At 42.2% G+C, this 14,819-nt stretch overlaps 1 protein-coding gene across 2 annotated transcripts in view; it reads right to left on the minus strand.

Annotated features, from left to right (window-relative positions):
- RNF14 (ring finger protein 14) overlaps window positions 1-14,819 on the minus strand; it is a 67,161-nt gene that overhangs the window by 21,032 nt on the left and 31,310 nt on the right. Inside the window, exons 4-6 of one of the 2 annotated variants that reach the window (XM_089673038.1) lie at window positions 13,401-13,547; window positions 9,070-9,573; window positions 3,448-3,676 (exon numbers count right to left, since the gene is read on the minus strand). In XM_089673038.1, coding sequence (XP_089529164.1) covers window positions 3,448-3,676; window positions 9,070-9,573; window positions 13,401-13,439 — 772 coding nt within the window. In that variant the 5' untranslated portion in view covers window positions 13,440-13,547. The remainder of the gene's footprint in view (window positions 1-3,447; window positions 3,677-9,069; window positions 9,574-13,400; window positions 13,548-14,819) is intronic. The other variant, XM_089673037.1, reaches the window with a different exon arrangement.

The raw sequence follows: 14,819 nt of genomic DNA on the forward strand, positions 1-14,819 counted from the left end.
TATTTTGTTGGAGAGTTCTTGAATGGAATTGGGCGAATGGTATTGCTTCGAAGGAGGCTACTATTAGGCCTAGAACTTTCATGAAGAATCTCAATATGGGATGTATCGTGGATCTAAATTCTTAAGCATATCTTTCTGGGAAAAAGACATTTGCTTAGGATGTGTCCAGGACAAGACCCAAGTATTCCAGGTGAAGAGAAGGCTGGGGATCAGATTTGTTAAAACTGATCACCCAACCAAATATCTGGAGCATCTGAATTGTCTTGTGGACATTTTCTGATAGTTTCAAGGGGCATGAGTCCTTCAGAAGAAGGCCTGTGATTTGGATTCCTGTAGTTCTGAAAAGGCAAGTAGAGGTGCCAAGACCTTTGTGAACACTCTGGAACCAGAGAAGAGGTCAAAAGGCGGTGCCTGAAATTGGTTGTCTGCCAATGCGTTTTTTGGCCCTGGGCAAAGATGGCTGTATTAAAGGATAAGTTCTCCTTTTGGAACATGTTACATGTTCCAACAGTATTTAGGGTGGAACATGTAACATGTTACAACAGGTGCAGCCTCTCCCGCAAGTGACAGCGAGCAGGGGATCTTCTCCCTGCACCCACTGTCACCATTTTAAAATAATGCGTCCGTGCTGGACTCTGCCCACACAGCCGCATCATTCATTCACAGTTTCCTGTGAATTACTTGAACTATAAGTTCGATCAGCCTTTGCGGCTCATGGCTTATAGTTCTGAATGGACTAAGAGGTCGCTGATGAGCAATGATTCATGGCAGGAACCTGATAATCCGCTGTTTTCAATCACAGCCCAGAGCGCTCTGTTGACAATCAACACGGGCTCTGTACAGAGGAAACAACCTATTTGTTTCTTCTCCCTGCAGAAAGATATTTAGTAAAAAGCATTACATAATGCAAACATTACACCTTGTTAAGCACACATTTAACCCTTTGAATACCCGAGATGTTAACCCGTTCCCAGTCAGTGTCATTAGTACAGTGACAGTGTATAGTATTATCACTGTATTAATGTCACTAGTGATGTCACTGGCAGTTAGTTCTCATCCAGTGTCAGTTAGTGTCAGATTGCCCACCACACTATTACAGTCGCTGATCACTGCCATAAGTTGTATAAACAAAAAATGCCAGTATTTATACCATAGTTTGTAGACGGTACAACTTTCACATAATCCAATATACACTTATTGGGATTTTGTTTTACCAAAAACATGTAGCAGAATACATATTGGCCTAAATTTGTGAAGAAAGTAGAGTTTTTTATTTTTTTTTATTGGATGTGTGTTATAACAGAAAGTAAAAAAATATTTTTTTCTTTTTCCAAAATGTTTAGTCTTTCTTAATTTATATAATAAAAAATAAAAAACCCAGTGGTCATCTAAACCAACCAAAAGAAAGCTCTATTTGTGCGAATTTATATAAATTTTGTTTGGGTACATCACTGCATGAATGTGCATTTACCAGTTAAAGTAGAAAAGCGCCAAATAGCAAAAAATGGCCTGGTCATGAAGGGGGTAAAACCTTCTGAAGCTAAAGTGGTTAAATGAGAACAGGAATCACTGAGAGGCATACTTAGAAAAAAACCTTTTCCCTTGCGGCCATCAATGGCTGAACAATGGCCTGGTGAACAAGCCATTAGCAATATGTATTATACTTACTATTGAAGATTTTAAATAGTGACTAGAAAGCATTTGAAGCAATATTTACTGAGCCTTTTATATACCTGTATGCCCAAATTTAAAAAGCAACAATTAAAAAGTGTTTAACTCCATACATGTAGCACTTAAACAGATATAGTACAAAAGCTAATCCAAGCATCGCAGAGCCTAGTGCATAATTTGTTTTCTCTGTCCATCCCTGACATCTTAGTGTTCTTAGCCAAAAAAAAGCATTTACACAGAAACCCGTTTGTATCCTGGAGCTCTACCCAAAGATCTCAACTTTGATGATCACTTCTCTCAGGTGGGTGGCAGATATAGGGGTCAAAAGGTATTGGTTGAGGCTGTGTGGCTCCTCTTCCCCCCAGCACCTCTAGTACCTCTGTGCTTCGTTATCCTGCCTCACAGCTAGGTTTCCTCTACACAAGTTCTTCCACTGTGCTGCATGGGCAATGGACTGAAGGATCAGATGGCACTTAGAAAAGAAAGAAAATCAGAGCAGAGGTGCACTACTGTAAGAGCAGAGAGAGCATCAAAGAAGTGTGACACTGAATGTGGGAGTAGCAAAACTACAGGGGGCTAGATGACAGTGGCTGATGAGCAATAAGAGTGGGGAGAGGTCTGCTTGACAACAGTTAAACTGGGAGAAAAGCTAGAAAGTACCGTATATCTTAAGCTATTCTAAACTGTTTGGTTATAGATAGAGTGAAGAAGAATTTGAATCTCTGTCAGGTATTCCGTGTTTGTGTATCCCCTGGGGAGATTATCCCCCTTTAACTGCCTCAGTGACCATTGTCACTTAGACAGAGAGTTTTAAGAAGTCCACAACTTTAGGCTACATGTACACATGAACTTCCCCTAGGCGTTCAGCTCTCTTAGCAGCAGAAAAACGCTAAACTCTGCAAAAACACATGTAAACACGGTACTGCGTTTAACACTTGGACGCTTCTTTAATTGAATGGCCACAGTATATTCCAATGACATGAATAAATGCCCCTGAATGCTCCTGAACGTGCTTCTTCTGCAAGCCTAAATCTGACACTCCTAAACTCTGGTAAACTCTGTGTACATAGACAAAAAAACATGGCAAAAGCTCCTAAACTCACATTCAGGAGCACCAGTGTACATAAGGCCTTACAGTTGTCATTGGAACAGTTCTGGTGATAGCTGTCTAGTATCAGTTCCCCTTGTTATCTTTCCAGGACAGGAAATAAAAGGATAATTAACCCAACTGCAAGACCACAATATAAACCCGAGATGGGTTTCAACATTTATATAAACTTGAATGTAAAAGTGGATAGCAGGGGACAGACCACAGAAGAAAACGCCTGAGCAAAGTAAGAAAACAGAGAGAGGATAAACCATAAAAGTAGAAAAGTAAGAGCATAGGTACTAAAAACATGAGGTAAAGAGACAAATAGGAGAATCACAGCCCCTCCTAGAACCCAGGAACACCAAAACCAGGGAGAAGAATAAAATACATTGCAAAGAGGATGGGACATTTCAGAGTAGCTGCAGAAGTAGGGAGAGGGTGTCTGTGTATAGATGGCTGTTTTGACTAGTACAAGTAAACTGCAGGCTAGCAGCTAGGGAAAGCCCTATGCTAAGATTGAACTGCCAAAAAAATCAGAAAGCCCTTATGCTTGTTCTGGAACTATGCTATATATAAAGGTGACAGATAATAAATATTTTGCCATAGCTTTCCTAAAGTAAAAAGCAAAGCAAAACCCCCTTCCTTAGACACATTCTATTTTTGTTACAAAACCAACACAGACCTACCTGATGATAATTTGCATGGGGAGACTCCATGGTAGGTCATTCTACAAAGGGTACAAAAAGCATACTGACAGCTTGAGCAAATACCCATTGTGTCCCCTGGTTCTTGCATTACAGGGGTCTCACAGCTTGGGCGAGGGCAATAAACAACATCAGTCATCAAGTCCAAAGTGGATTGCAAGAGGAGACGATCATAGCGGCTGAACAATTGGTCTCCCACCAGCATCTTTACCTGCAAAGTACACACATTTACACTTTATGAAGTATTGTCAACTGTGTTGAGATTCTGCATTTACAATATTCACAGAATATTGAATCTGACATCTGGAATGAACAAATATCGTCTCAGTACAAGAGCCATGTGTACCTTTACCTGCATCTCAGTGTCTGTTGTGCATTTCTTTCAGATCTGTGCAGAAATCCAACATGAAACAACTCCTTCACAATGCCATTGTGCACACAGAGATGGTGTCACTGCTACTTTTACAAGGTAATACCTGGGTTGGTATGTGCTCAGAGTTCAGCTTTATTGTCCAATATCTTTACTAATAGAAGGCTAACTCTTCATGCAGATTACATGCTTTTACAAAGGTTGTTTGCAACTAAAACTCTCTGGGCATATCACAACACTATTTACGAAAATTATTTTTGCTGGTGGTTTCAGTTGTATAGTGAATACATTTTCAAAGTATTCATTCTGAAATTTTGATTTTGTAATGCATGGTGGCACCATGATTACAAATAGAAGCTGTCAATACAGTTGTGTCCACAGAATACATCTATTTCCATTAACTGCATAGCCTGTGTTTATAATGAAATGCTAAGAGTATTTTAAAGAAGTACAACCTAAGCTTTTTTGGCTGTACTTCTCCTGTGGATCACAGGAGTACAGTTCGTTCTGCACTCCTGTGTCCCGTTTTCAGCTGCCAGCGGACTGAAGTGCGTTGTCGGCTGACGTCACTCAGCCAGTCCAGCCTGGGGAAAGATTCCTACTTTCAAAGTCGGGATCCACCCCAGAGTCTGGAGTGGCACCTGGCTCAGCCTCCCAGCCAGCTGCTCCCTTCCCTTCCACAGCCCAGTGCTCCAGCAAGCGCTGGGGGGCTGAGCAGACAGCGGTGACTGATAGTCTCGCTCTCTGCTCAGAGCGGAGAGAACTCAGCAATCAGCGGTCATGAGACTGCCGAGTTCTCAGTCTTCGAGACGGTGGGGACAGATGCAGCATCAGACCAATGCTGCATTTACCTAGGTAAGTATAAATAGAAAAATAAAAACCAAACTTCTCTTTTAAAAGAGGCTAATAAATCCTCCAGTGCATGCAGCACTTAAAGGCTAAATTCACCTTTTGTAAAACAAAACAAAATATAAATAATAAATGCACATTTATTATTCTTCTACACTGTGGTCTGCAAAGCATTGCACCCACAATCAGTGGATCATGGGTGCAATGCCAGGATACTGCAGACCCTCAGCACAACTGTTTGCCTGTATAGGCAGACAGTTACTGAAGTGTAGGAACTGCCAATGGACTATCAAAGCACTCACCAGAACCTCTGAAGTTCATTGGGAGTTACAAGCAGTCTGCTATGGTGGAAGACAGGACTTGTAGTTCATTCATTTACAAATGTCTTTGAGTGAATGACAAGGCTGTGTGGGCGGAGCCCCGCACAGCCTCACTGTTTTTAAATTGTGACAGCACATATGAGGAGAAAATCCCCCGCACACTGTCACTAGGAAGGGGATCGGGGGGGTTCAGATAGCTGCTGTATAGTAACATGTTATACCTTAAATACAGGTGTAATATGTAACATGTTACAAAAAGTGAACATATCCTTAAAAATAAAATGATTACGTTTTTATGTCAGGGATGGCTATAACTCCACCCATCTGAAGCCTAAAATGTGTGCATTTCTATTGGGGGAGGTGAAGCCAGAGCTAAGCCCCGCTCCCTTTCATTTTGAAGCATGCTGTCTCCTCATTTCTCCTGTTTACTGCAGGTTGAGCCCAGACCAGAGAGTGTGAAATTGTCAATTTGTGTGCACAAAATACAAGCTGTCAACAGCACGTTTGGGCAGACCTGGGCAAATTGAAACATCCGGCCCTTTGGATGTCCCTGATTGAGGAAGCTGAAAAGCTGATTGATACAATGGTGAGGCTTGTTTCTGGTGGGAGAGGGTTGACTAGATGTCCCAGTGCTCTCCTGCCATTCCCCTACCCGGCCAAGTTCTTCCTCTGTTAGTGCCGGAATGCTGCAGACCCTGGGAGCCGTGCACCTGTTCTTCACTGAAGGTCAGTACCTGCCCTGGTGTACTGATCTCAGGCTCGCTCCTTCCAGTCACTGCACTTTTCAGAGGGTATTTAACAGACAGTGAGGAGGTGTTATATCACCTCCTCACTGCATAACTTAATTCCCATAATGTAGCACTACTGCATTGAACACGGTTGCAGCGTGGTCTTGTTGACTACAATGGGCAAGTTTGACAAGCAGTGTTAAACTCTGTCTCCAAGTTAAAAATGCTGTGGCTGTGAAGCAAAGCATTGCCCTGTTCTGCTGTTATTTAACAGTTCATGTGGGAAGATGGGGGACCCAGCTGTCCGTTTTTACCGCCCCTTGACCGCCTGTCTCAGAGACTTATTTCATGAGCAGTTGTATCCATTATTCCTAGTGCCAGGTGTTTTTTTTTTTTTTTTTTTTTTTTCATAGGTCTGCCTACTTATGAACCATCCCAGGTCCAAAATTAATATAGCACAGAATTAAGTTTTCCTAGTTTCTCATGTGGCCCCTTGCGAAAATTAATTGTCTACCCCTGTGTTTGAGAGTAACATGTGTAGTAGATGGCTTGTGATGATGTCAGCTTGTTTTTTTGTGAATGAAAGAGCAATCTTTTCAGCCGCAATCATGCACGACAACACAAGTTGACAGTTTCACTCTCTGTGCCATGAATAGCTGGGGCTGGGTCCAAGTTCAGTCTGCAAAAAACAGGAAAGATGATGAGGCAGAGGGTTTCATGGCAAAACTTCATCTGGCAGCTTAGGAGGAAAGAGGGGGTGGAAGTTGTTTGGGCTCTGTGTGCACTGCCTGTTATATCTCCTCTCCTTCTACACTGTTGGTCCAGAGCAATGTTAACCTTTTTTCAGTCAAAGCACCCTTTAAAATTATTCACAACCTCGAGGAACCCCATTCTAAAATTTAAAAAACTAAACAAATAATTTTATATAACGCAGCAACATTTATACATGTAGGACACTCACCTCTCACCTGACATCCTCCATATCAACCAATGAGGTCATTGGTTGTTAGGACACCGGCGTCCAGAAGGTTATAATGGTGTGCCATGAAAATCTGTGGCTTTGTGTAACAAAAAGGCAGGCTTGATCTACCCACTGACTTGTATACAATTTTGGGGCAATTTGTAGGCACTTTGCCAAGGTACCCCTGAAGGCACCCTGGTTGAAAACGGCTGGTCTAGCTACATCTCTGTTGTTCAGTGTTGTTGGATAGCAGTGGTGAAAGGCAAGGGCAGCTGACAATTGCTGCTCTGGAATATCTGCACAAATTTGAACAGGGACTTTAATTTCTGTAAAAACTTCACCTTTAAAGGCTGCATTCTGTACACTGCAACTACAGAACTAATAACAGGAACAACAAGCCATAAATAACATCAATAATGTGTTAGTTGCACTGCCCTGTTTAATGATACCTGTCTGAAGAAGCGCAGCAGTAAAGAAGACTCCCAATACTTATCTTTCCTTCTGGTTGCACCTACAGATTGCTGCTCTATTCAGTAGAAATATTTTGCTGAAATCCATAGAGAAAAAGACACTCCTGGAGTTCTGATCTTCCTTTTCACTGGTCCCACCCTCCTACTATCATCCATTACAGGACATAGTAGTGACAAAGAAGTCAGCAGAAGAAATCAGTGAAAGCTGTGGGGGGGCGTAGGGCTCAAAACTTCCAGAAGTGTCTGTTTCCTTAAAGCCTGGTACACACGATTAGAAAATCATATGAAAAATACTGCTTTTGAAGCGATTGTATGATTATCTGATCTTTAGTTTACAGATTTCTTCAGAATTTATTTGAAGGGACAAGCACGAAAACGTTTCTTGTACGATACCAGATCGTATTATTTTCGTTTAATCAGTACAGTTTTCGTCCGAAAATACAATACATCACTTTAAAATGTTTATTCTGTCGTACAAGAAATTCCGTAACTTTAGTAACCTCTTTGTTTTCGATATTAAACTAGCATGCACAAAAAAAAAACAAAAAAAAAAAAACACAAAAACAGACGATCAATCGTCTGATATTCTCATTGTGTGTACGGGGCTTAAGGACTTCAGCAAACTATTACTAGTTTACAGAGCGCTGTTATGGCCACTTTCACAGCACCAAATGTAAGTATATAGAATCTTTTTTTTTTTTTTTTTTTAAACACAGGTACACTTCATTGGAGTTATTTTTATTTTATGTCAGGTTGAGGGTTTTAACTTATTTTAAGCTTCAGAAAATATTTTTGCGCTGACTTCTGACATATCTATACACCTACCAGTATATATAATAATACACAAGCACTATTAAAGTGGGTCTGTATTCAACATTAACCTTTCCTGTGGTGGATAAAGAACCTGTAGGAAATAGCTAAATACTTGACTTTTTTCTAGAGAAAAGGCTGATTCAGTCTCCTTTCAGTGCTGGCCAGGAGTCTGAAAGTCTATGTGCTTGGTTATATGATCTCTGCTGAAGGTGACGATCAGAGTGCAGACTGGGTAATGTTTTCTACGCCTTTAGACAGGAATCAAATGGATTCATGTTCCAGTTCTGAGTACAAAAATGTGCCTCTATGTTCCTATGAGAAAAATACCAAGTACTGAAGTCAGAGATTCAGGCAACAAGCATTATCAGACTGAAAACCAGCCAAATATCAATTCGTCTATGCCTGGCTTTTGATACTGTCCACAATACAGCAGTTATTTAAGCAGTGGGATATGATGACTAACAATACAAAGAACTGTTTTCTTGGCTGTATGGTGCATAACAGTAGACAACCATGCACATTCCTATCCTATTGATGGTAAATTGCAAACAGTGTACACAGTGGGCAAAGTAAAAATGGCAATGACTGAAAAAAATCAATATGCACTTCCACTTTCTTGCATTGTACTGACCAGAACGTTCACATTCAGTCAGCGCCATCCCATTGATCTCATTAGCCTAGCCTAGAGCATTCACAGTGTGATCTGAAGGGATCATGTGTAACACTGAATGTTAGATGTTCTTCTGGATGCCAGCATTCATTTGAACGAAGGCTTACTGTGCCTCTGACTAGACTCCCAGGATCAGCAGTGAATGCACAGGCAGAGTTTGCTGACCAGAGAAGGGCTGGATTCTCTATTGCAGAGCTGCACAAGGACGTTGCAGGATGCATGATACAGTGACAATTCTCTGTGCATCCCTTGTGCTTGTTCATGTTACTGTAGGTCCCAAGACCAAGCAAAAAGAACTGATGGGTAATTATAGCAATGCAATAGCAACTGGCTTCAGCTCATAAGCCACCAAGAACTTATGTCTGCACGGCTAACGAAATGTGGAGTCTGAACAAAAATAAAATAACATAAACAACAGGTTACCTGAGCAGGTGTAGCAACTGATGTGCACTTAGGCTCAGGACAATTGAGTGCATGGACCTCTCCATCCCTGATTTGAATTTCAAAGTAGTCTCTAAGGCAGCTATTACAGTAAACATGACTGCAATCCTTAAAATATGTACACTCGCTGCCTAGTTTCTCAGAGAAACAGATATTGCATAAGAATGGTTTGCTGTCAAAGCATTTCTTTTGTTGACTCTCATTAAAGTCCAATATGTGTTTGATAAGGGCAGACACTGACTGGATATCTTGGATAGCACGTCTGTCAATTGCTCCCTCTTCAGGTGTGACTATGCAGTGACTTGCTTTTTCATGGGTCTTCATCAAGGTGTGTGTTCCATTATTGTAAAGTTGAATTTCGTAAGGTGATTTTACATTCAAGAACTCAAGAGTCTCCTCTTTAAGAAACTGCATCCAAGCAAACAAAACGACACATCCTCTGTTCTCCTCCCATAAATCGTCTAAATGTTGACACAAAAGTGTAAGCTGAAATATTGAGTAGAAAAGGATTAGAGCATTCTGTTTAATATTTTATAGCAGTATCTTGTCTACTTGTGTTCCTGTACCCATACTATGGACATTAAAAGGGGTTGTAAAGCTCTGAAATTAAAAATGAACAAAGCATATCCTTCTATAGTGTATACTTGCAGCAGTCCATATCACTTAGTGTGGATCATGTCTGTCCTCTCCTATCTACAGGAGTTACTTCTGACAGTTTTTCTAGACACCAAGCAATCCTTTGGGATGCCCCATCCCAGGACACAACAGGTGATTGACAACCTCAGATGTACAACTTTCCCAATAAGGCTGTATAGAGGGGTGTATGTGTCTATTCTCTCCACTCAAGTCTCAGATTACACTCAGCTCTCTGTAGTGTGCTGTGCAGTGTGTGACATCAGATCCCTGCTCCTGCCTCTTGGAAGAGGAGTAATATCCTTTGATCTGTGTACTTTGGAAGGCCGTAGAGGAAAGAGGCAAAGGTAAAGCTTATATAGGAGGATTTAATTCATCCCTGTGTATAACCTGATGTCAGTCATTTTAGTGGGCTTATGTAAGGGTTTATCACTTTAAGATTTTACATAAACTAAACAAGAAGTAAAAAAAAAAAAAAAGGTTAAAAACAAGCCATGACTACCCTGTTTGCTGTATGTACTATGAGGTAATTAACCTTCAAAGATCACAATAGAGATTCTAAAGCAGCGTGCTCAGCCCATGGCCCACATTTAGTCTGCAGAGCCCTTTGATGTGCCCCTCGACCTCAAACCAGGGAAGTGCATGCCCGGAGTCAGCAACCTGTTTTTTCCCAGTCTGGACTTGCCATCCCGCCATACCAGAGCATCAGAGTGTATCAAGCCTGCGCCAGCAATAGAGGGAGCAGGAGACGTATAAACTGATGCTTCCTCTGTATCTCCTGTCCCAAGTGGACTGATACCAAGTGCATGTCGCCTGGGACCTTTCTAGCAGCTTGGAGCGATGCCAGCAGAAGCTGGAATAGGAAACGTAGGTAATTGTAGTAAACAACACATACACTGCGCTTCTGCAATTAGCCTAATAGCAACTATTAAAAGGGTTAACAACTATTAGGCTGCTTTCACACTGATCTGTACCTGAACCATAGACTTCTATTATATCCTGTGGGTTTGGTGCACTTTCTGAGTGCCCCACACTCACAGGATATAGTAGAAGTGAATGGCAAAGGGCAGTTAACCTCCCAGGAAAGCCACAGGTGCACTGCGCTGCATCTACAGTGTGGGTAAATTGCAGCACATCGGTGTGAGAGCAGCCTTATAGGGGGCTCAGGACAGTAAGGGCTCATTTACATTTGCAGATTGGGGTGGGCATTGAAACCCACTAATTGAGATGTGTATTTACCACATTTCCCCCAACCACTGGTGTAGTGTCAGGGGTCACATTCGGTTTTACACTTGGACAGGGGGGGGTGGCGGCATATACAGGATACTGATCCTCTCCATTTTCTTTCTGCAACTGCTGAAACCTGGCTTCACCTCCTCTCCTTCCTGTCAGAATTCAGCAGCTGCAGGAGTACAATGTTTATTATTCAAAATAAAACATTAACAATTGGGAACCATTTAATTTAATTGTGGCCCACGACCAGTTACCAAATCACTTAAATGGCTCTCATTCTTCAACAGGTTGAGCACCCTTGCTCTAAAGTCTGTTGGATGTTTAGCTGCTAAATGCATGCTATATGTTCATTCTGCAAACTATTGTGCCCATACCCCTGCAATTTTAAGTCTATAGCCAGCTTTGGAGCTTGAGGAATGGGAATGAAAAAGCATCTTAATGTAGCCTAGGTCAGAAATGCCTGTGAAGGAACAAAATAGCATCTCAGAAGATTTCAAACTAATCTCGGATACAAACTTAATGGACCCTTTGCCCATCCACATAAGTCCGATCTTTCAAAGTAGTTCAGTTAGATTGAACATTCAAAACATAATCATTGTCCCTATGTATCTCTTCCTCTCCCACTTGAGATGCATGCTTACGTAAATCTGATAGGCATTGCATTCCCCAATATGTGGCAAACATCTTTCTTGCTCTTGGCCATGACTACAGAGTCCTTAAAGACTCTAGCGGGGGCCATTTCACCAGGTTGCAGAAAGCTGTGGCCATCATATTCAAGTATATGGGCATCTGGGTGGAGATACTTTAAGTGCACTTTAAAGCATATGTTATCCCTAATAATGAACAACTCTTACACTATATTGCCAAAAGTATTAGGACACCCCTCTAAGCCATTGGTTTCAGGTGTTCCAATCACCTCCATGGCCACAGGTGTATAAAATCAAGCACCTAGGCATGCAGACTGCTTCTACAAACATTTGTGAAAGAATGGGTTGCTCTCAGGAGCTTAGTGAATTTTAAGCGTGGTACCATGATAGGTTGCCACCTGTGCAATAAGTCCATACGTGAAATTTCCTTGCTATTAAATATTCCACAGTCAACTGTTAGTGGTGTTATAACAAAGTGGAAGCACCTGGGAACAACAGCAACTCAGCCACAGAGTGGTAGGCCATGTAAAATGACACAGCGCATGCTGAAGCTCACAGTGTGCAGAAGTCACCAACTGTCTGCCGAGTCAATAGCTAAAGGCCTCCAAACTGCGGGTGGCCTCCAGATTAGCACAACAAGAGTGCGTTGAGAGCTTCATGCATTGGGTTTCCATGGCCGAGCAGCTGCACCCAAGCTTTGCATCACCAAGTGCAATGCAAAGCATCAGATGCAGTGGTGTAAAACACACCAACACTGGACTCTAGAGCAGTGGAGACGTGATCTCTGGAGTGGTGAATCACGCTTCTCTGTCAGGCAATTCAATGGATGTGTCTGGGTTTGGGGGTTGCCAGAAGAACGGTGCTTTCCTGACTGCATTGTGCCAAGTATAAAAAGTTTGGTGGGGGGGGGGGGGGGGGGGGATTATGGTGTGGGGCCGTTTTTCAGGATTTGGGCTTCCAGTGAAGGGAACTCTTAAGGCATCAGCATACCAAGACATTTTGGACAATTTCATGCTCCCAGCTTTGTGGGAACAGTTTGGGGATGGCCCCTTCCTGTTCCAACATGTCTGCGCATCAGTCCATAAAGACATGGATGAGCGAGTTTAGGGTGGAGGAACTTGATTGGCCTGCACAGAGTCCTGACCTCAACCCAATCGAACACCTTTGGGATTAATTAGAATGGAGACTGCGAGCAAGGCCTTCTCATCCAACATCAGTGCCTAACCTCACAAATATGCATCTGGAAAAATGGCCAAACATTCACATAGACACACTCCTAAACCTTGTTGACAGCCTTCCCAGAAGAGTTGAAGCTGCTATAGCTGCAAAAGGTGGGCTAACTCATTATTGACCCATTTGGACTAAGACTGGAATGCCATTAAAGTTCATGTGTGTGTAAAGGCAGGCGTCCCAATACTTTTAGCAATATATTGTATTTGCTCCCCTTTGGTCTGCTAAAATATACCATTGATATCTTTTGTCATACATGTTTGATAAGTACAAAAAATACCTGTTAATTTTGCCAGTAATTTTGTGAGTTAATAATTTCCTGTACTCTTTGGCTGTACACAAGAAGGGGCTATGAAGATGAGGAGGAGATGAGCAGAGGGCCATGTTCTCTGAAAATTCATCAGAAATGAAGCAAGCAAGGCTGACAACACATGCTTTAGAATTCAGAGACACACACATTAAGCCTGAATTGGACAGATCCTTTATGTTCTCTTCATCTAACCAAATGACGGGATCTAATATATATTATTAATATTATAAAATTATAATAAAAACCAGAGTTAGACTTACCGGTAACTCTATTTCCAGGAGTCTTCCAGGATAACCCATGAGACGTAGAGCTCCTCCCACAGAACAGGAAACACGTTACCCCACAGAGAATAAAAGGTGGGCCTCCAGGCTCCAGCCTCAGTAAACCTCAAGTACCGAAGGACGGACCTGAAAAACACAACATAGCATAACATAATTCATCACGCGGGAATCCGGCTGTCCTGGAAGACTCCTGGGAATAGGGTTACCGGTAAGTCTAACTCCAGTTTTCCCAAGTCGTCTTCCAGGACAGCCCATGAGACGATAAGCAAGAACTTACCAACCTAGGGTGGGACCACTGCCTGGAGGCCCTTATGCCCAAATGTTTGTTCCTGACTGTTCAGGAGATCCACCTGGTAGTGCTTGATAAATGTTGAGAAGCTCAACCAAGTTGTCGCCTTACAAATTTGATCCGGGGAAGCACCAGCTCTCTCTGCCCAGGATGTGGATAAGGCCCTAGTAGAATGTGCATTAATGAAAGGAACTGATAGCCCCCTGGTCTGGTAGCAACAAGAAATGGCTTGTTTGATCCATCTGGCAATAGGCTTAGAACCCTGAAATCCTTGATGTTTGCCAGCAAAAAGGATAAATAGAGCATCAGACCTTCGGAAATGTTTGGATACCCCTAAATAATGCAAGAGACATTTCCTTACATCCACCCGACTGAAATTTTCTTCCCTTTCCTTTGAGACAGAGGAACCAAAGGAAGGTAGCACAATGTCTTGTGACTTGTGAAAAGTCATGGCTACCTTTGGCAAAAAACCCAGGTCTGTTTTTAGAATAATGCCGTCATCAAAAATACGCAAGAAATGTTCTCTGATTGCTAGAACTTGCAGCTCACATATTCTACGAGCCGTAGTGATAGCCACCAACTGTCTTCCACATAAGTAGTTTAATGGAAGCTCTGTCAAAGGTGCAAATGGACTGGACGTCAACTCCTGTAAAACTAAAGAAAGATCCCAAGAAGGGCAGGACTTGGAAGGCACTGGTTTCATTCTAGCCACTGAATTTAAAAAGCGGGAAACTATAGGATCACCCAGGAGGGAAACTTTCAGAAAAGCTCCCAAGGCTACTGCCTATACCTTTATGGTGCTGAGAGATAGTCCCTTATCTACTCTCTCCTGAAAGAAATCTAAGATTGTCGGAACTGAAGTCTCTGTATGCCCCATCTCCATCATCCAAGAATTACATTTTTTCCAAATCGTAAAATTGATGGCTCTGGTAACCGGCTTACAATAGTTGATCAACGTCTGGACTACCCTATCCGAAAAAACTTCCCGTTTTAACAACTGCTCCTCAGGTACCATGCTAAGAGGTTTAACATGTCCAAGCCTGGACAACGAACCGGCCCCTGTGACAAAAGATCCTCCCTTTTTGGGAGCAACACTGGAGGCAAACTGT

The sequence above is a fragment of the Staurois parvus genome, unplaced genomic scaffold (assembly GCF_062004578.1).
Source record: "Staurois parvus isolate SC_StPar_1 unplaced genomic scaffold, SC_StPar_1.0 ptg000133l, whole genome shotgun sequence".
In the NCBI taxonomy this organism is placed as follows: Eukaryota; Metazoa; Chordata; class Amphibia; order Anura; family Ranidae; genus Staurois; species Staurois parvus.